General features: G+C 40.0%; 1 protein-coding gene across 1 annotated transcript in view; it reads left to right on the top strand.

The window, feature by feature from the left end:
• GADL1 (glutamate decarboxylase like 1) overlaps positions 1–18710 on the top strand; it is an 82360-nt gene extending 63650 nt beyond the window's left edge. The window contains exon 15 of the mRNA XM_015854006.2: positions 15986–18710. Coding sequence (XP_015709492.1) covers positions 15986–16159 — 174 coding nt within the window. The 3' untranslated portion in view covers positions 16160–18710. The remainder of the gene's footprint in view (positions 1–15985) is intronic.
• Positions 18711–22647: the final 3937 nt, after the last annotated feature.

Raw genomic sequence — 22647 nt, 5'->3', positions numbered from 1 at the left:
CCTTTTAGTGTGGGAAAAACAATATTTTTCCTTTTAGAAAGAAAGATATTACTTCTTCACTGTGCAGATCCTGCTTTTATATCCCTCGATCAACACAGTCACAGCGCTACTGTGACACAGAACAGAGTGTCCTTATGCAATTTCTGGCTTTCATAAGGCAGCTAGGGGCATCTGGAAATTACTGACTTATCAGGTTCCCTAAGCCTGTCTGAGATCTCTTTAAAATGATGAAAAGAACTGTTAATCCTGCTGTTGCTTAACTCTCAAGGAGAAAGTCTCTTCCCTAAATTTGTGCAACTCCTTAATTCGTGCGCTAGATGGTGATCAAAAGCAACATGTTGTGTGCTGTCTTTGCTTCTTTGTCGTAACTGACAGTGGGTAATGAAAGTACATGAGACTGACAATTTTTTTTTCTTCCAGCTTTGAACTTTTCCTCTGTCCCCGAGTAATTAATCTTTTTAGCAAAATCCTCTTAAAGATTAGAGTAGAAATGAAAGAATTCAGGGGTGCTGCTAAGTTGTAATATTCTATTGAACCTGTGGATTTTGAATTATTTGTTTGATAAACATATAGGAAGTATCTTTGTTATTGTCAACACCAAATATTCATAAAATACCCCACAACTTCAAACTAGGATTAGTGTTGCTTACACAATCTGGAAATTCAAATATACCTATTTTCAAAATAGTTGCTATGGACTGAAACCCAGTTTTTGAATGTATAAATTTAGTGCTAGTGTTTGATATGAGATAATAACAGGAAAGGAGGAACATTGCTCTGAAAATATGCTTACTGGTTTTTATATGATTAAAATGAGAAGGAGAGTCCTCCTCTATCTTGCCCCCTCCAAAATTATAAAAACTGCTCTAGTGTTCCTGTGCTTTGGGAATACTTCTGGCTTCAAAGGGAAAGAATGCAAGATGTATTTTGAATTATGTAACAGGAGAAAAATGAAATCTGCAGAAGAAAATCAGTCAAAAATGCTCCTTTTACTAAAAAGTTGAAGAGTAATTTTCAGGCATTAGAATCTGGTAGATAGATTTAGACTCATTAGAGACAAGGGGAAGACTACTACAACATTACTTAGTGTGATGGCTGATAGAAAGTGCAGTGTTCAGCCAAAAGAAAGTACAACACACTAGTCTTTTGTGACCTGTACTTGAGCCATTATGGATCATCAGCATAGTTGAAATAAACAGCTGAAAGGAGAAGGATGTCACATTAAAGCATGTCTTAATAGATGGGTGGGTTGTTTCTTTATCCTCTGTGAATCTAAGTGCAGCAACAAAAGCCTGGCTCATGACTAATGCCCTGAGTAACTTGTGCATGCATCCTCTTCCTGAGGCTAAAAGGAGGTGAAACCAGTCCTCTTCTTCTCTAGCTGGGACATGGGGGACAGTTGTAGCAAAAGATACTGCTGAGCCACTTTCACTTGTGGAAAGACAAAGGAGATCTGATGGTGCGTGGTATATTAAACTAGCATTGAAAATCTTCTGTTTTTCTTACTGAGCAGGACATAGATACTCAGTGCTGAGGTCTCATCCCTGCAGATGGATAGAGAAAGTCCTCTTGGGCAATAACCCTGGAGTACTGTGTCCAGTTCTGGGCTCCCCAATACAAAAAAGACAAGGATCTCTTGGAAAGAGTCCAGCGGAGGGCCACAAAGATGGTGAAGGGCCTGGAGCATCTCCCCTATGAGGAGAGACTAAGTGAACTGGGTCTGTTTAGCCTTGAGAAAAGAAGACTGAGAGGGGACCTGATCCAGGTCTGTAAATATCTGAGGTGTGGGGTGCAAAGTAGTGTGTGGAGACAGGAAACGGCCAGAAACTGGAGCACAGGAAGTTCCACACCAATGTGCACAAGAACTTCTTTACAGTGAGGGTGACGGAGCACTGGAACAGGCTGCCCAAGGAGGTGGTGAAGGGAACCTGCTTTGGCAGGGGGGTTGGACTCGATGATCTCTGGAGGTCCCTTCCAACCCCTATGATTCTGTGATTCTGTGAATAACCTCACGGTAAATATGTGCCACTCACTGTAACTTTCACAAGGCAGGCAGTGAAGGCACAGCTGACCAGCTGTCAGGAAGGTGGAGATCAATTAAAAACTGATCTGATCATGGGCAACTATAGAGTTAAAACAGCAAAAAGAAATTTGATGCAGTTACAGCATGTTTTACACTTGTGATCCATGTAACAATGAGGAAATGCATAGCAAAGCCAGATTCCAGACAACTGAGCTGATGGTATGATTCATACACTTACTTCTAAATTCAGCAATCAACCCTGTTGTAATGAGAATCATCTGAGGGAAGTAAAATAACAATAGTCTGAAGCCTGTGGGAGGGCAGTAGCCTGTGACCATGCTAGATGCAGAAAGGCTATGTCAGTTGCTCTGCAGCATGTTGGAGAGATAGCAGTTATGCCATGGAGTTTTTTCTTTGGCTTGTGTTCTTGTTTTGTGCGTTTTAGAGGGGTCCTCTGTAAGGCTGACTTTTGTTCTAAGTTGGACCAGCACAGCTGCATGGATGCGCTTGCTTGCATAGAATCATAGAAATACTAAGGTTAGAGAAGACCACTAAGATCATCTAGTCTAACCATCAAATGGAACATATGCAAGCAGATACTCTGTGTATACCTGAAAACTGGATCACTGCATGCACATGCAGCCAGCTTGGCAGAGGAACACTAGAGGGATTTGTACACAATTAACTTGTGAAAACTGGCTCTGAATGTATTAAGGGAAGTGGCATCAGGAGAACTGAGGCACACCCTTTATATGATATTAGCATATATTCTCACAACTGTTCTTGGTTAAAGATGACTCTCCTTCAAACAGAACCCAAGTTTCAAGCCTCATATTGTCTTATGCTGTGTATTTTAAGTTTTTGAGTTCACAGACCCTAAAATACAATAGGATAATGAGTTAAAAGCATATGTGAATTTGATCCTGATCTGAAGTTCTCCATTTCAACTTAGCGGCAGATGAAGCTCCCCGCTGCATTTAAAAGGCAGAGTTTTCTAATTATCAGTATGCATGGGTGGGACCAATGGGACACTCCTGGGATGAAATGCAAATGAGTTCTTATTTATAGCAAATGATTCAAATCACATATCCCTGTAACTTCAGAGAAAATTGTCAATTGTCAGCTGTTGAGCGGAGAAAAAACTTCAGAGCAGAAACAGTGTCGTACAGTGTCAGAATAGTGACTGAATCCAGGTGCTCCCAGGATCCATGGGGATTTCTCCTTTTCCACCCAATGTGTATGAAACTACCGTGGTCCTCTGTCTTCAGTTTATTCTGTTGCTGGTGCCTGGTTTTGCAAACCCCTCAGGCTGCAGGTATTTTGAACTTTTATCCTGCTAGTTGGCTTGTTCACTAGTGTTTACACATCTATCAGAAGACAAAAATACTGTTCTTTAAGAATATAGGATAGGTTGTGGTGATCAAGTGCAGGGGTCAGCCTGGTGAGCATATCAATTAACAGTCTTTGTATCTGATGGCCCTATATGTATTTTCCTTGCACTTCCTTCCCACTAATCCACCCTGACTTACCCCTGTCCACACATTAGGTCTTTTTACCTCAACATCCCATGATACGTTTTCTGCAGTCCCAGATTTTTTTCACTCTGTGTCCTGTGAGAAGTACTGTACTCCTCTCCTGGCATTCCTGTGAGATTTTTCATTTCTATATCTTTGTGGGTTTTGCACCTGCAAAGAGGTGAGTGCTTCCCTTTGATAGTCAGAGGAGTACTCAACATGGCATGCTCTGTTTTTGCTAATCGAGTTACTAGGGCTCTTCTGCTGGTCATAGTTGCTCTGATCCTTGCTGGGTCTTTGTTCTCTGTGGTTAACCTTTCATCTCATCACCTAACACACAGCTACTGTGTCAGTAACTGGAGCACAGGGCTTTGCTTGTACTCTTAATATTCTCCCTCTCCTCTGTGACCAGTGCAGCTCCTGGACCTGTCCAGGAGCATAGATATTACATATTTTTGATCTAAGATAATCTGTCTGCATAGGTTTCATTTTACCATGTTTTGGCCATTTAAAAAGTGTTCCCTGAAGTCCATGGAGTAGGAGACTTTTCCTGATTGGTCCCATCTGTCTTAGATGTCTGCTCTAGGATTAATCACTTTCTGGAGATGCACCCTTTTCTGCCTTCAAGACAAAAACCTAAATGAGTAAACTAGATGTCTGATGTTTGGACTGCCAATATATTTTCCACTTTTTACTTTCTGTGCTGCAGTCAACATATCTCTGGGTAACATTGGATGTACAGTTCAGTGCTGATGCTTCTCAAGCTGTTACTTCCCCTGTGTGAAATAAGCAACCACTACTTGTAAACAGTGCAGACCCTGATTGAAAAATGCCATCCAGGATAAGTATCAACTAATATGTGAAGCTGAAATTTATAAATTGTAGCCTGTATTACTAATGAGTGCATGGCATGAAGATGGAACAACCAGGGTTTGGTGTCGTTTAATCCACCATGTCCACGCTAAAGCTGCACAGTCACTGAAGTTGACATCAGCTGCCAGCCCTAGGTGTGCTGTGAGTGCATGGAGCATTAACTACCAGAGAAGCTCACATGTATACTGCAAGTTTCCTGAAGGAAACCACTTAGAGCCAGTGAGTTTGTGTGGGTTCTGCAAGAATATTTGCAAGGCAAATATGCACTGAAAATATGCAATCCTGCTCACAAAGTCACCAGTGCACCTGACTGACATCTAGCTTTGGCATAGGGATGTGGTTAAGATCTTGGTTATTATATCCTATTTGTGTGCCTCAGTTCCTTCTAGGAATTAACATGATGATGATAGTATTTCCTTATCTGTGAAATACACTCACGTGGGGGTAGAAAACAGTAGATCACCAAAAGAAGAGGAATTTTTCATTTATACATAGAATTATGGCTCTTTTTTATTTTCACTTTTTCCTGACAGCAGCTGCTTACCGATTTGTTTCCTTGCTTCTCACCTGCCTGGTGGATGGATGTGGCTGTAGGAGTTTTGAAACAAATGAGAAAGTTTAAAAAGTGGTATAGCTCAAATAGAGATTTTGAAATCGTAGTTGTGCTGATCCTTGCTGAAGAATGGAAGGAAAGTCTACAGCAGCATGAGGGAAAAACCAATAAGATGTGCTTTAATGCAGTCATAGTAGAGGAGTAAAAAGTATTTCCATCCTCAGGTATTTAGTTTTATTGGAAATTATTTGATTCAATTATCAAAAGTGTAGTAATTATGACCCATGCAATACTAATGACTATTGGCAATAAGACTCGTGAGGACACACAATCTAATTAGCTTTAATGAGATGGATTTAATAATACTTTAGATTAACATCTGTTAGAACCAAGTGTCAAGATTTATTGTTCTCTGAATAAATATTGACCTCTTGTTCTCAGGTCAATAAATCTTAAGCTTGCTTGTACTTAAATGACTATTTACTTATTACATTAGCACCCTTTTGTTTCCTGCCACCAACTTCAGTATGAGGATAGGAGACCTGCATTTCCTTTCTGCCACATCAAACACTTCTTAAAAGAAGTTGCAAGAAAGCCCTGAATTTTTAAAGAGGGGAGAAAAAAGTTGGATTCTACATCCTTTGTCCTTTCTTCACATAAAATTGCCCTTCTTAGCTCTTGCTTGATAAATAGAAACTTTTGAAATGACCAGAAAAAATCTGTGTTAATGCCACAGAAAAATCATGTCGTTTACATCATCTGCTGAGTTATGTAGTCTTCGTACTTTGTGTAATGCTTTGAGTAGTTGTCCTTGATGTGTTTTCTGTTTTACTTCAGATTTCATTTTGTACTTCAGATATCTAAGCACAGATTCTTTTCTAGCTGTAGGCATCTCAAGGGGATTGAAATGGAACTTGTTTCTTTTTCATGCCTACAGGGTAGGAACTTCTTGATAATCTCTAAAGGGATCACTGTGGTCAGAAATATCTACAAGTCCTACAAAATTTCTCATAACCAAGAAGAGTTCCTCTAAAAGCAGCAGAAAAGTATCTAGACTGATATTCATTCAGTTGAATATTTAGTCCTTCCTTTCAAATTTCAAACTGTGCGGTAGTCTTAACTCTACACCAGGTGAAGTCAGATATAAAACTCCCAGTTATCTTCAATGGCAGATTTCAGTAGGTAAATGCTGATTAATGTAGAGAATTTTTCCTGAGCCGCCGATGAACCACAGACTTCGTAAATTATGTAGAAAGATTATTTGTATTTATTGAATTTTGTGGAACTGTTTCAATAAAGAAACTGAGATCCTGTAGACTTCAGTGGATGAATTTTTTACAGTAGATCATAACTGCTTAAGATCAAAAGATTGTTCTTGTGTGCACATTCTCTCATGTAAAAATAGGTAGGCTGTGCAGAAGCCTAGCAAAAAATGGGTAAATCCTTCTCGGTTTTCTTCTCGGTGAAGAACAGCACGGGCCTTGGGGGTTCTGATGAATGAAAAGCTTAACACAAGCCAGCAGTGTGCTCTTGCAGCTCAGGAAGCAAATGGCGTCCTTGGCTCCATCAGAAGAGTGGCCAACAGGAACAGGGAGGTGATTGTCCCTCTCTACTCTGCCCTTTTAAGGCTTTGTCTGGAGTACTGCATCCAGGTCTGGGGCCCCCAGTACAAGAAAGGCAGGTGTTCAGATGTAGTATAACTTCTTTTGATCCGTAATCATGTATACTTTGCTTTTTATCTGCAAACACTGGTGGGTTTAAATTATTATTTTCCCTTCACTTTGCACCTGTTGAGACTGCTAGAAAATTTGTAGATTCTGAAATTTTATGAATCCTGTTTTATTCTTTCAGTTCCCTGATTGTCCATACGTTTAGGCACAAAGATTTGTAATGTATATTATATTTTTCTTGTGAAAAAGAGAAAAGAAAATATACTTTCCGGGGATGAAGAGAGGAAGAAAGCTGACCTGGAATAGACATGGGAGAAGTGATGAATTTGGTTGATTTCCATCTGGAAAGGTTTGGTAGCCTTTATTTCATGTCAAGATTAGGCTTTAAATTAATCAGTTTCAGGCAGACAAAACAGTGATATTAAATGACAGTTATTGGTTCTATGTTTCACTGGACGGAAAAGGTGTCAGTTTCTTTGTTGCAGTATGTGGTTAAATCAGATAACAGCCTTGCTTTTGTGGTAGCAGTCTGGGATATGGCAGAATACCCCCATTTATCCCCCTTTAGAACTGGTTAAAGAATGTGTGCAAAGGTTCATTACTGTTCTTCAGTGCATACTATGATACAAATACATAAGGTGCTACTTTATGCCAGAATCTGACCTGCGTAAGTAAAAAATAAGGTGTTAACAGCTGGGAATCATTCCAAAATTCTGCAGTGACTTTAATTCTTTTACTCCAGAAACGTGTTGAGCTTTTGAATTTGTGTCACCAAATAATGTAATCTTCCTAGTGTAAAGTGCTCCTCCCAGCCCCAGACATTCTCACTGTACTGTCATCCTTTCCCCCAGTGGGGAAGAAGAACAGAAGCTCATCCCTATGCATACAAACTAAAAAGGATATTTTTCTGTTAGTTGCTCTAGCTTTCAAGATGACAAGCTGCCCTTTCATCCTGCATGGAGAAGAGAGACCTCATCTTTGGCAGGGTTAAAAGAATGGAAAATCTAGTCTCTAAAATGAGAACTTGAAGTGTTGCATGGAAGGACTTCATGTACACTATGAAAACATTTAAAACAATTGTTTCTATAAAACCAGTAACACTCAGGTCTCTTGCTGCTCTTTAAACAGATCAGAGTGCACATGCCTTTCATGGTTTCTCACTACATAGGCTTTCAACATGGCTTGCTAATGTTGTTAAAGCAATGCACAAATGTGAGAAATAATAGGGAATTTAATAATAATAAAGAATTATTTGAATTGTCTTGAAAAGATGCATATACTTAGATGTGTGTGCACCTGGAAAACAGCGGTGTTTGCCAATGTAAGTTTTAGCTGTAAATGAAAAAATACACAGTCATGTCCAAGCTCTCATCTGTGGGTTCTGTTGGTTCTGCCTCCTTCTTAGAAGCAAATACCCTTAGTGTAAAAGCCTTAAGCTGAAGGCTATTTTTTGTTGCGTAAATAACAGGCTAAAGAAGTCATTCAAGGCAATCAAAATATGAAGCCAACCTGCCATCTCCTCTTAGGCAGGTCGTTTGAAGTGATTTGTGGTGTTCATTAGTGGATCTTCTGGCAAAAAGTGACTGGACAGAAGATTATATTCAGTATCTGATACTGTAGACATGCTGCACAGCCCTGAGTTGAAGGTGCTTGAAAAATGTCTGTATCAGGGCAAAAATACAGCAGCATCTGGTGTCCTTTGATATGTTAGTTGTTCTGAAGAATGTGGAAGTGGTTACTGTTATTTTGACAAATGCGTTTATTTCTCCTTTTGTTGCATGGTGTGGCACAAGGGGAACACTGGCGCAATAGCATACAGCAATAATTTATTAGTGGTTTAGGGATGTGGGCCCAGAACAAATTCTAGACAAAAGAAAAACATGTTTGGGTTTTACAGAGCGCCTTGGCTACAGGAACAAAGCTGTGATTGGGCGTGCAAATATTTGGTATTTCGATTGTCCCAGTTGGGGTGACAGCTGACAAATCGTCTGAGTTTGTTTTTAATTATCACCCAGAGGAAAAAAAAAGCCCGTTGTTTTAAAGCCAGACACTGATTTTGAAGCACAAGGCAAGAGAAGATATTTAATAGTGGAGGTTATACTTTCTGTGTTCTGATATGTTGAAAGCACTATTACTTCCAAGTATTTATAGTATTTAGCTAATTTTGTGATTACAGCTGACCGGAGTGTTGTGTTGATTTGTGTTGCATCCAGTGATTGATGCTAAAATATCAGCCACAGTTCTCACTTCATGCTAACTGATATCACTGATATCAATGTTATTTTCTGCACTCACTGGGAAATGAGGTAGGTGTGCTGTGAGAGATTCTTGTGAGACCTGTTTGGCACAAAAATAATCAAATAAATATCATACCAGCGTACAGAGCACCCATGAGGTTTCAGGGTCAATTATAGTAGATATACGAACACAGAGAGGCCTCACTGACCTAAAGAGTCATAGGCTCCTTGTGAGGTGAAGAAGCATGTCACACAAAAGACATTGAGTCATTTGTTTGAGACAACTCAAACATTCTCTGTCAGGGTTAAGGACCAACCTGATTTGTTGAGTCTATCCAATTCTACAGCTACTTTGCTATCCTTCAAGCCAGATAAGAAAGACACATTGCAAAGACACATCGAAATTAGAAGTCAGTATATACAAGTTTAAAATTGTATCCAAATCATTGGATGAGTTGGATTTTTGTTTACTTTTTGTTGCAATTGCTGTACTATAGTTGTGTTCTTATCAATGTGCATGACTGAATATATCATTTCTTGCAGGAAGCATAACTTGTCAGATGTTGAATAGACAAGTCACCTTTTAAGTAAAAGCCATGAACTTCCAAATACAAATTTGCCCCTTCTGAGCTAGTCAGAGTGAATTTTTGTGGTCAGATGAGAGGGACTGTTATGCATAAAGTTGTCTTCCATTGCAAGAAGTGATTGAGGCAAGAGCACAAAATGTGTTTTCCATTTTTGTAAAATCATGAGAATGTGATCTTTCCATTTTGTACAAAAGGCAGTGTTTTGTTTTGTTGTTTTCTTTTGTTTTGTCTTCTAGCTACATCTCTTCTGCCAATTTCTAGTGCAGCATTCAGTACCTCTGAAAGTTTCATAAGGGCTGTATTTGAAGAAGAGAAATAGTTTGATCTGCTAATACCCTGCTATCCTTCCAACAATGTCTAGCCTGCTTTCATGGATCCCTAGAAAGGTTATTGATTTACTGCAAGTGTGGTTTTCTCTAGTAAATGCTTTCTGCAAACTGCCACCTGAAAAAGGAAGGAGGAAATTTAGCTAATTTCATTCTGCTCCCATTTCTGTGGCAATTTTGAAATGATTTCAGAAGGAGCGGAATGGGTTATGTGACTGTGAGTTACTGCTGCCAGGAGCTGGAGGTGCTCTTCAGTATTGTGTTGGGTGGGTGCGTGGTGAACTGGGAGCTCTCAGAAAAATGCTGCTGATAAAAATTTACCATTATTAACACTAGTTTTCACAGATACATTCTGACTTTGCAGTACTTGCTAGGCTAGCAAGGTTAGAGTCAACCATACTATTTAAAGCTATTCCCAGCTAATTCTTGCCAACAAAACATGCATTCTAAGAAAATCTATCATAATTTGTCTTATCTAGGGGCAAAAATTCTACAAGTGTTTTAGTTAAGCAGTGTCAGCACTTTTGACTGTAGGTATTTATGGCTGTGCAAATAATGGATTTTTTGGTTTGGCCACTGAACTAAGAAACAGAAAGGAATTCTTGTTTTTAGTTGACCAGAAATTATTTCTTTTTTTTTTTTTTTTTTTTTTTTTTTTTTTCTTTCAGATGTACTGAAATGAAGCAATTTGCTTGGTTTCAGTTTCCTCAGTTCTTTTATACTCCCTGCTATAAAAACAGTTCAATTTTCCATTGAAAACGTGGTTTTGAAACAACTGTTCCAAATACTTCTGTTTTAAAAGTTCAGAAAACTTTACACTTTCCTGGTAGATTAGTAGATTTATTATTATTATTATTATTATTATTATTATTATTATTATTATTATTATTATTGTTGTTGTTGTTGTTGTTGTTGTTGTTGTTGTTATTATTATTATTATTATTATTATTATTATTATTTTTAGTCAGCACTGAGGACGATACAACATTTTAAAGATACTGCCCTTGCTTTGGAAAGGCTGTTGTGTTATGTCAGTAACTAAAATGACTAGACCAACATGGTTGGAGTCTGTGAGAGTTATAGCAGTGAGGGTAGCATTCGGGTAACAGAAATATAGTACCAGAGGAATAGGAAATCTTTTGTGATGGGACAATTTGAAAATACTGGATTAGGTGTAAATGAGATCCATTACCAATTAAGGGAAGGCGTTGAGAAAGAAATGCATATCCAAGGTAGGACATATCTGAGCTTTCTTGCCTTTTCAATGTATCTATTAATTGCAACTGCCAGAGACAGCACTAGAGCACAAGAATAAGAAGCTAATTAAAACCAATAGGTGCTCTGTGCTTTAGTTAAGCAAGATAGACAAGGTAACCTAACTGGTGGGAAATTCTTGTTCTCCTTAGGACGACTTATTTGGCTATCTATACCCAGTAGCACTAGCACAAGTGGAGTTGGGAGCCCAGTGTACTTAACTCGTGTACAAAAGATGTGTGTGTAAGCTGGGAAGGAGCATTGGCATCTTCCACGTGAATGTATGTATGGGTCAGCTGCAGCCTGGATTCTTAATAGGAACAGTTTAAGTTTAAGCTAAGATTTTCTGGTGTTTATGATGCAGTTGAGTGCTGGCAGGGAGTATGGGAAGAGATTATTCCATCATACAGGTAAACAGAGAAGGATCCAAACTACTATGACCTTGTTGCTACAGCTCATAAAACCTCTACTATGAAAAGTGAAGGGATCCAGTCATCATGAGATGTTAAACCCCTGCTGTGTGGGTCCACACAGCAAGGCCGTGATGCACAGGTCCATCTTGTGGGTCTCCTGTTATGGCAGTCCTGCTGGAGGAGGGCCTTCTGCTCACTGTGCTTCCTCCCTGCCTTTGTCCGATAGCTAAAGCACCATTGAAGTGATCTTTTTTAAATAGTAATCTCCAGGGTGAGGAGAACAAAGGAGAGAAGAGAACTTGAGTTTTAGGATATGTTACACTTAAAATTCTGAGACAGTTCCAGTGACAGGCAACATAAAGAATTAGGTTTACAATTTGAAGTAAGTTTCGTTGTAAAAATAATTGGACTGGTGAAGCAATCTTGCTCTCACTAAATTGCTTTCCTAGGATTCAATCCTGAATGGGGCTGTGCAGCTCTTTTTGATATTTGAACATCCTCGGTTCTCATTGACTTCACTGGGAATTGAACTCATTGAACTCCTCACTAGGTAATTAGTTCCATATAGGTCTGATTTTTCTGCAGCAGATCGGTAGCTGCCTTTACTTTCACTTAGCAGTCAGACCCAGCGCTCCTCAAGTCCCAGCCATTGCATCTATGCATCATTTAATGGCTCTTCTGTGAGACACATACATAAGCATTTGTGCTTATATTCTGTTGCTTACTGCTTACTGTGGACAGGATTCACAATAGTTTTGTTACAATAACTGCATCACATTGCCAAACAGAACATGCAAAATACTTGACGGAAAACCTTTCCAAAAAATAACCCTGTCAAAAACCTGCAAGATAGTTTTTAGTTTAGTTTAGGTTTGCTTTCTTTTTAAGTAGGATGAGTTTGTTTTGCCTTCAGGAAGGGAAGGATGCACTTCAAAACAAATATTAAGAGGACGACTTCATTCATGTGGAGTCTGAATGACATAATGACTGAGATAATAAAAATGATATTTTCTACCTTTCCTCTCCATGAGAGAAAACTTACTGAAATGCAGTATATTTACAGCCCCTCGTGTTGCTGGAACTCTAAATGTTTTTGCTTTCATGGTCTCTATTTGTGCTACTGTACATCTGGGGATGATGGATTGTGGAGCACTGGGTGCTGCGATGAAGAGAATCAATAGGATGATACAAAAGATGAAATAACTCTGATGGAACATCAATAAAGGCTAAAAGTTGCCACAGGGATTTGAATCTTAAAGAAGAGCTTGAGAAAGTATATTAAGAATTCACTTCTCCCTTTGCACTTGTACTGCCTTCATTCCATGAGTAGAAGTCACACAGGGTTTCTTGTCAAGGACAGGGATAAAGGAGGTGTTTTTCTTTTCTGTGTCAATATGGTGCTCAGTATGATACCTGCTGGGCATGATGTCTTCTGAGTACTGTCACTGTGTCATTCTTACCTCAGCCCACAGCTGGTGTGAATGAGTGGAAGAGTAGAGCTCTTAGTTACCTAATGTGCTATTAGGGGATTCAACACACAGAGACTGCAGGAGAAGTAGGAAAACTTGCATTGTTGCTAAGTTATTCAGTGTTTAAAAGAATGTGTGTCACAGGCCTGTATGCTGGTGAGCATAGCCTGGGGCATTCCCAACCAAGAGTCTTTCCTTCTGACTCAACCTACTGGCAAGTTGTGCAAAGTTGTGCAAGTTGTGCAAAAACAATTGCAGAACCCAGATTTTGCCACTGTACAGTGATGTATTTGGTGATAAGTTGGGGTTGCAGTTTGGAATATTTGATCTGAAATGGAAAGTAGTGTTTAGCAAGTAGCATACAATTCAGGGCAAAAAGGTTTGTCTCATGCCAAATAATTACCGTCTCTGTCCAAGCAGAACTGCGGTGTAGTTGTTGAATTGTTGTGTTTTGGTTTTTTTTTTCTTGTTTGTTTGTGTTTTGTGTTTGTTTTTTTCTGCTTGAGCATAGATTGAATGAGGTTAGTCTGATCTGATTCTTTTCGGTAAGTCCTGGCTATACTGGTGGATGTCAAGCTGGACATGAGCCAGCAATGGTGCCCTCACAGCCCAGAAAACCAACTGTATCCTGGGCTGCATCAGAAGAAGCATGGCCAGCAGGGTGAGGGAGGTGATCCTGCCCCTCTGCTCTGTGCTGGTGACGCCTCACCTGGAGTGCTGCATCCAGATGTGGAGTCTTCAGTGCAGGAGAAACATGGACCTGTTGAAGTGTGTCCAGAGGCGGGCCACAAAAATGGTCCAAGGGGTGGAACGCCTCCCCTACAAGGTCAGGCTGGGAGAGCTGGGGCCCTTCAGCCTGGAGAAGAGAAGGCTCCAGGGAGACCTGAGAGTGGCCTTTCAGTATCTGAAGGGGGGCTGTAAGAAAGAAAGGGACAGACTCTTTAGCAGGGACTGTTGTGATAGGACAAGGGGAAATGATATCAAGGTTAAAGAGAGTATGTTTGGGTTAGTTATAAGGAAAAAGTCTTTTACAGTGAGGGTGGTGAGGCACAGGTTGCCCAAAAACATGGTGGGTGCCCTGTCCTTGGATACGTTCAAGGTCAGGCTGGGCTGGATTCTGAGCAACCCGATCTAGCTGTAGGTGTCCCTGTTTATTGCAGGAGAGTTGGGCTAGATGACCTTTAAATGTCCCTTCCAACTCTAAGGATTTTATGATTATGAGATTCTGAGCTGCAAAACAAGAAAACAGAGGAATCCTTGAATCATTTTCCAGGCAGACAGATATCCAGGTGGGAGATGTTTTTCTTTCAGTGGTATATGGATAAATCTGATTAATTCTGTTTCTAAATGATGCACATGTTGCAGATATACAGTAGATTTTGTTGCTAGCTTTCACTAGGATCTTTATGCAGGAGGAGCACCCAGAGTCCCACGTTAGATTGTATGGTAAAGGTGCAATTGGATGAGAATGAAGGTATCACAGTACACATCTTTATGTTTCTGCTGAAATGCTGAATCTTTGTTCTCATTGTCTTCCTGTTTTCCAAATGTTTATCAGAACGGCTTTCATAATGTACTTCTTAATTTTTGCTTGCAGCATCATGCAAAAAACCAAACTTTTGGTTGCAGATTGCATTCTGAAAGGATATTCATTGCTCTCAGGTGCATAATTTATACCGATGTCACACTCTGGACTTTAATTAGAATTCCTAACTCCATCACTCTCAGGGTTTAAAAAACAAACACTAAATAAAACACGTCGCTTAGTCACAAAGATAAAGTTAATTCAGAGAGGTAAATTAAGTTAGAACACAAACATTCCCCCTCTGAATTCAATATACATTTTTAAACTGTGATAATATAGACATACCATTCAGCAAATATGGAAATTGGGGCTGTTGGTATTGAAAACTGGAGATGTGTCTATCTAAGCAAACTGTACGGGTGGTGCTCACTAAGACATGCCATGTGAAAACTGAGCTATTAAAGCATGGTTGGCACCATCATTTTTCTTTTGCAGATCTTGTGGTATTTTCCAGCACTGACTTTTAAGAGCTGAAATAAATTAATGCAGAAGCCAAGGCTAGGTCCTACACTTACTTGCTTAGTTCAAAGTCAAACTGTCACAAAAGGATGCAAAGGAATAAACTGTTCCAAATGCATTAGTGTTATTAGTAATATATTAAAATGCAGCACATTTTTAAATATATTACTTATGTCAATTCTGTCTTCCAAGGAATAGAGTACTTAATCGAGCAGTGCATTTAAGTTTATGACTTATTTCAAGCATGAGAACACAGAAGAACTACTCACATGCTTAAAGTTAAGCACAAGATTAATTGGACAAGGTTAATAGCCCTGCTGGGATGAGATCAAGTACTCAACTATAAAGACTTGACTCTTCCGATCTTCTTTATAGTTTGTTCTATGCTGAGACACCTATGAGGTTTCGTCCCATTGCATACAAGAGTGGTGTAGCCAAACGTTACTTGCATTGTAAATCTAAAGATGAAATCTTAACCTCTGGGAGGAGGACTTCTCCCTTAATAGTGCATTGCTCTGACTTCTCTGGCAGCTTAAGGTTCACATGAGTTTAATGGAGTGTGTTCTCTAGAGAGAGCTGCTTTGCACGTGTGGCAGCTGAAGAGCCCAGAAGTGAAAGCAATCAGTATTAGGCTAGTTAGCACAAGGAGATAAAGTGTACCTTTAACCAGATGCAGCTGATGTTCTAACTGACTTCAAGCCTTTTCTCTAAATCTAGGGCCTAGGGACTTTAACCTGAGCTTTCCCATGTGGCAGATGAGTGCTGCGAGCATTAGGCTTCAGAGGGGTTTAGATCTTGCTTTGATTCTCTCAGGAGTCCCAGAGCTTAAGGGTTTCAGTGAACAATCTGCCTCTAACTCTTATGGTTTGAACTGTAATATTTTTTTGTGGCAGCCAGCTGGGAGGCAGCAACGGGGTGCAAAACTCAGGCTCTTCAAAAAATCTTTGTAAGGCATAAAATAGTTCCTGTACAGATCTGCTGTATTTCTGAGGGTGACAACACTTGTGTTCCTCTGTTTTCAGGTTGCTCCCGTAGTTAAAGAAAGGATGATGAAGAAGGGCAGCATGATGCTTGGGTACCAGCCTAACCAAGGCAAAGTCAACTTCTTCCGCCAGGTGGTGATCAGCCCGCAAGTGAGTCGAGAGGACATGGACTTTCTGCTGGATGAGATAGAACTGCTTGCCAAGGACTTGTAGCTGTAGCTCTACAGCACCAGGCACTGCTTGTGTGTGATAATTATGGTGACAGAATGGCGGCAGTGTTCTGGTGCTATTTTGTGAACGGTAGTAAAAAGCTTGACGTATAGTTTGGAAACTATCATTTAACATTGTGACGTTCAGAGTTTTGCAGGTAGAATACCCCTCCACAGGAAAGTATTTGCTGATGGGGGCTGGGACAGAGCAATGCCTGCAGCACCACCGCCATTCTGGGAAGTGTTTCCTGGAACAGGGAGCACTTCTGAAAATGGTGTCTGTATCCCAGAAGTTTGCTGTTCATGGGGTGCCTGCGTAGCTCAGACTGATTGCTTATATAGGCAGGCAATACTCCTCTGAAGTTACTGTTAGTAGCAAATATAGCTCAGTGAGCTTTAAAACGCTCATTAGTACTCTGTCTACTCTGTCAATATTTTAGTTTGGTATGAGCTTAAGAGTAGAGACCTGGCTGATATTTACACTGACAAGACTGGAAATTGTGAACTTAAATGAAGAGCTCCTCAAGGCCTCTAATTAGGTGAGTTGCCCAGATTTTCCACTGTGATCACCATGAGGCAGTAGAACGAGGGCCTGGTGAGGCTGTGCTGTCACCGTCCTTAAAGTCTGAAGGACCTGGCTGGACAAAGCCCCCAGGAGTCAACAGTGACCTTGATTCTACCTTGAGACAGTAGAACTAGATGACCTTTTAAGGTCCCTTCCAAACTGAATGATTTGTGATTCTGTGAAATCAAATGTTTGGGTCTGGTCATTGTTTGCCAACATTGCCTACACTGCAATAGCAGAGCTGAGAATATTGGAAGTGTCTGAGAAATTCTTACCTCTTTGGTAACAGGAGTCATCTATAATTTCCAAACTATATTTAAAGCGTAAATATTTATTTAATGGATTAAGATGCACTTTAAAATTATAACAGATGAAAAAAGTATATTTACGTGAAAGAGATGTATTTTTAAATGTGGTGACTATATGTTAAAAGGATAGAAAAGTGTCAGTTTTCACTGTCAATCTATATTTGCCTACAGATTTGAGATGACTTGATTTCTCATTATCAGTGCATAATTTATACTTTGGCACTGAAATCAACATGGAGGTGATCAGTGAAAGCCGATCTGTCCTTATGATGGGAGCCATCCAAGTATTTTTTGTTAATCTTACGTTGCAAAGTTAAGTTCTAAACTTTGTATTTGTGTTGAGAATTATAGTATCCTTTTGATTTGTTGTCATTCTAGCTTTAAAAGGGGCAGTTTTCTAAAGCTAGAAATGTGTTTCTTGGGATGAAGAAGCAGAAGGTTAATGAGAATAACATCGTCTGATCAACACATGCTTACTTTATCATTTTGATGTTTGTTCTTTATTCTGTATTTGAGGTAGCACTGACCAATGCAAAGCTTTCTGCTGTGATGTATTGCTGAAAGTTGTCTTTAAACACAATGCTTTTATATTTTCATTTCCTACATTGTACTAGGATCCATCATCGCGTGACATTCCTACTTCTCACCTCCAGGATGATGGTACAGAAAGTTTAGCAGGGTCATGATAACCTAGGAGGTCACACTGCCAGAGCAGTAGATAGGAGGAAGAGTCAAAACTGCAGAACTTGACAGATGTCTTTCACAGTGTCCTGGAAGTGATTATTCTGTTGCTATTATAGTGAGTCACTGGATGTTAAGCTGAACTCCACATTGATATTAACATGAAAATAAATGGCACAACGTGGCCCCTTGATTCTGCACTGTAATAATTGCAGAATGCTTTATCATTTACTGCCTAGTGCTTCTGGGTATAATACCTGTTGTTATGGTTTTGTAATATACATAACTAAATTCAGGGCCCACAAAACTTATTTTGCTTCCCAGCCACTCTGGGTGGAATGCAGAGCATGGTAAGGGATGCCAGATGGATGCGATGACTTCTCTGTTGCTTCCTAAGGTGGATAGGACTGTTAACCCTTCACTTTTTCTTTTGTGTCCTTGAAGGGAAAGACAGGATATGGTGTCAGGATTCTTTTATTGTTATCCAGAGTCTTAGTGAGTACTTAATTTTTGACTCAGAGGAAGCGTGTCACTTGCCATCAGCTAAAAGTTTGACCTGGTGTTTTGTGACACCACTGCTATCAAAGAAGTGTTGTATCTTTCCGTGTTAGCACATTTTTCTTTTTCCAGATTCTGTGGTACTTCTGGCACGTGTTGGGCTGCAGTAGCAGTTTATCCTGTGTCAGCATTGGCTATAGTTCTTTTTGTAAATGAGGGGAAAATTGAACTTTCTCAGTGTTTGCAGAAAGCGTGTCTCAGATCAACATGTGCACCAGTGTCTTCAAAGGTATGGTTTAACCTTCCAGTGTGATGCATGTGCCTTATCTGATGTCTGTATATCTTCTCATGTTTCTGACCCTTTATCATGTCCATTGCGCTCAGTATAGTGGTCTCATTTCAGGACTAACACAATTTTTTTCATAGTTGCTTATTTAGGATTGGTATGTATGAAATGGCTATTTTGTAGCTGATGATTTTAATAAAAAGTGAAGTAAATTACACCCATATAAATGCAGGCTGTGTTTGTCATTTATCAATCTAGAACTGCAGAGATATGTACAAGAGAGGTACCAATGAGCTCTCCAGATGGAGAAACAGCAAGCTGCCTGCACAGCTTTAGAATGTAAAACCTAGCTTAACCATGCTTCAGGATGTGGTTTATCTGTGTGCTGTGCCCCTATCATCTTTAATAAACATCTTGGATGAAAATGTGTCACCATTTATCTTGCTGTTGCTTTCAAATGCAGAAGCTAAATTATTTTTGAAGAAATAGCTTTTTTTTTCTTTTTCTTTTTTTTCTTCTTTCTTTTCTTTGTTTAACTGCATGGGATTGGCCCATGAGCTCCCTCCCACTCGTAGTTACTGAGAAGTACCATTGCTCAGGATTCTAAGCCAATTGTGAAAGTAGAGGAGTGCAGATATAAATCAGTGTATGAACAGATCCTCTGGCTGATTTGGTGTTGGGTTTTTTTTTTTGTAATTTTATGTGTCCACTTTTAATAATATCTTTTTTCAATACGAAGCTTTAGGAAAGGAAGTAAATACTTAGTAGGGATGCTGAGGTAGTTATTTCTGTCAGTTATATGGATGCATCTTCTGAGAACTTTGGGCATTTTGTGCTGGATCTGTGTACAACGTCACTCACAAATCATCATGCCTAAAGTGAGCAGTCCTACTTTCAGGACTTCTAATACAATTTCCTGTGAAAGATTAATACTAATCAATAGAGTCTACTTCGTATTATTTTAGTGCCTCTTGCTCCAACTAATGTGACTGGAAACCCTTGCTGGACTGGGATGTTTCTTTTCAGTATCAGTATCAATATCAGTTTGGCACTTGGAACATCTCGGTTTATTTACTCAAGGCTCATGTTGAAGATCGGGTTTCTCTGTGTGTCTGTAAGACTGAATTGGAATGTGTTTTCATTTGTATCATTGAGTGATGTATGAAGATGCTTTCCAAATAACATTCGACCCTTAAACATCAAGAAATATCTTTCCTTTAAGAGAAGTGTAAAAAAAGAAGAAACTTGAATTTATAGAATGCCATGCAAGAGGTTATGCGTCCAAGATTTCTTCATGCACACATATTCCAGCATTCAATCATTCTCAAATTATTTTTATTATTGTTTTTATTTTTAAACCCTTGGGTAGCATGATCAGACTTAAAAAAACCCAAACAACCAACAAACTGATATGAAGTATTAAATACAGAGGAGGAGGAGAATTCAGCAATATTTAATGCTCAGCTTCCTGTCTCTTATTATATCACATACAAGCTCTGCGAAAAGCTGACACTACACTACAAAGTGTAGTTTTAATGCCCAGTTTTTAACTGCTCCAAATCTTCATGGCCTTTCTTCCAGGTTGGCTGCTGATGGGCCATCAACAGGACAGTGAAGTGTGTTCATCCAGGAGATCTGTTCTAAGTAAGGCCCGCTCACATGATGGCCCTTCTTCCTTTGCCAGAACTGCTAATTGCTGGTGCATTGTTTGAGTTTGTAGGTGCTGTATATAGTATAGTAGCTACTGTTGCATCTTGAAATAATGCATCTGTACACGCTAATTGCAGGTTAGATGCAATCGAAGCAACGATGCCTGGCAAGCGCACCGTGAAAACCATGAGAAACCCTGGCGGAGAGGTTTTCTTCCTTTAAATTGAACGTAGTCTCCCACAATTATATGTTTTTGCTTCAGACGTACAATTAGATGTTATTACTCTAATTCTGTAACTACACAATAATCATCTAAAAATTACGTTGAGAAACAAAACAAGGAAATTTGCACAGCGAGAGGTACAATGAAGAGAACGTCAAAGGTTTCAAGGCAAACCCACAATAGGAAACAATGGGTAATGGGAGCAATTAACCTTTGCTAAAATCTAATTTACATGAATGCGCTGCAAAGCGGTGCTGCAGGAGCAGCATGGTGAGATGATAGCGCCCATTATAGAATCACCTCAGAACTCTTGTATACCCTAACACTGCAGCTGTCTGCCCCAACATATCACAGTCCACCCGCGGATACCAGAGAAGACCTTAAAGAAAACCCCAGACGTTGTAACATGGTAATGGTTTTGTGTATAACAGGATAAAGAGAAACTGAAAGGGCCACGTTGAAAAAGTCCACCAGAGATGACCACTGTAAGCTCACATACATCCAAAGTACAATTGATCACGTAAGGGAAATAACAGAAAGTGACAGGCATGGCCCCTCCAAAGTCTGCTGAACACATGTTCTGTTTTGATGAAGTAATTTCTTTCTCGTAAGTAACTTGGAGAGCAATAGTTTCTACAGGGCTTCTTAAAAATGGAAACTGTGATGAAGGCAGTTGCCATGAAGGAGCAGAGGCCCACGGAACGGAGCATCTGCCTTTGGGATTGTGTGGTCTGTACTGTCCTTTGCACAGCACAAAGCTGCTCTTCCAAGAAGCTTTCACTCTGCCCATCATTCTGGGAAGTGACTCCCTGGAGCTGGCAGACACTGGCACTGGCAGCTACAGTTATCCAGCCTGTTCTTTTTGTTCCAGGTGGAAAGGATTTTTTGCTCTTCCTCTGATTCTGTACCCCTTTCTTGTGCTTGCAAACTACAGTTTATTTGCAGGGAGTTTTTCTGTATTTGGCATCGTGGGGAAAATGTCAGCATAGCAGAAGGGGGAAGATTGAAATCTGGACCAAAAGCAACATTCAGGGTGGTATGTTGGAGTGGTGTTTGCCTTCTCTGTCTCAGCCATGGGTTTTTCTCGATGCTGAGATGATTGTCACCCACTGCTGCTGTCACAACTATGTCAACACCATGATCAGAGCTTTGCTGTACTCTATACAACAGGGGAGACCAGCATGGCCTTGGGAAACTAAAACAAAGTGTGGCAGAGGGAAATGTTAGTTTCTCTGCTTTACTGATGAAAACTTGCACTGTGGATGTGGATGTGAAGGTTGCATGAACACTTTTTAAGCTAAGCCTAAAAGTGCCACATTAATAAAGTCAGCCAAAAAATGAGGTGCTAAACATCAAAGCAGAACGAGCCCTCCTATGGAACTCAGCAGCAGGAAAAATTGAGCTGGGCATGGGGTTGGCGGTGATTCCAGGCCTGCAGCCCCCAGGTCTGTTTTCACAAGCTGTGGGCACTGAAGAGCTATGACATCATTGATGGGTTTTACAGCACTGAAGAGCAGTGCTGCCTGGCATTGTGCTACATCTATTGGTTTTTATTCTGGTAATAAACTTCTGAAACCAAAAGGTGTCTCTTCCAATGAGCATATTTGGACATGCATATGTGGCAGATGACAGAAAATACTGCTTTGCTCCAGGCCAAGTTTTCTGTGAAAATTATTGGATTTCAATGGACACTAAGGAATACCTGCAGAGTGATAATGCAGTCTAATGGCAATCCTTTCATAATGCCTACATGGTGACAGGGACATGTTGCCATGGTGGATACCCCACGGTGACACTGTTGCATGTGGGCATCCAGGGTTTGGCTGAGCAATGGGGAGCTGAGGTGCCTTGAGTCCCACAGATCCCAGAGAGCCCTTCAGCTGAGCAATGAGTTCTAACATTACCTCTTCACCAAGACTGAAAGTGTTGTCAGCAGCATGCTGGCCACATTTAAATTGGATGGCCTCAGAACGCTGATTTCAGGCTTGATTTTATTCTGAAGCAATAAAAACGACTGTTTTAAAGAATACTTTCCTTTCCATGAGAAACACCACTGTTCTATGGTTATCAATGGAAGAGGACATCCTATTCTCATAGTCCCATACATTTTGAAATTCCCATAGAACAAATTTTCTGGCTTCTTGTCTTCCCTGGAGTCACACCCTTGGAGCCTGAGACAAAAGAGAGAACAGAGAACTGCAGCCCCTCTGGCAGGAAAGGAACCCAAGATGCCATCAAGATGCTGTGCTGTCCATCCTGATGTGGGATCAGTGATACCGGA

Source organism: Coturnix japonica, chromosome 2 (genome assembly GCF_001577835.2).
Source record: "Coturnix japonica isolate 7356 chromosome 2, Coturnix japonica 2.1, whole genome shotgun sequence".
NCBI classification, from domain to species: Eukaryota; Metazoa; Chordata; class Aves; order Galliformes; family Phasianidae; genus Coturnix; species Coturnix japonica.
This window is presented reverse-complemented; position numbering and strand designations above follow the sequence as displayed.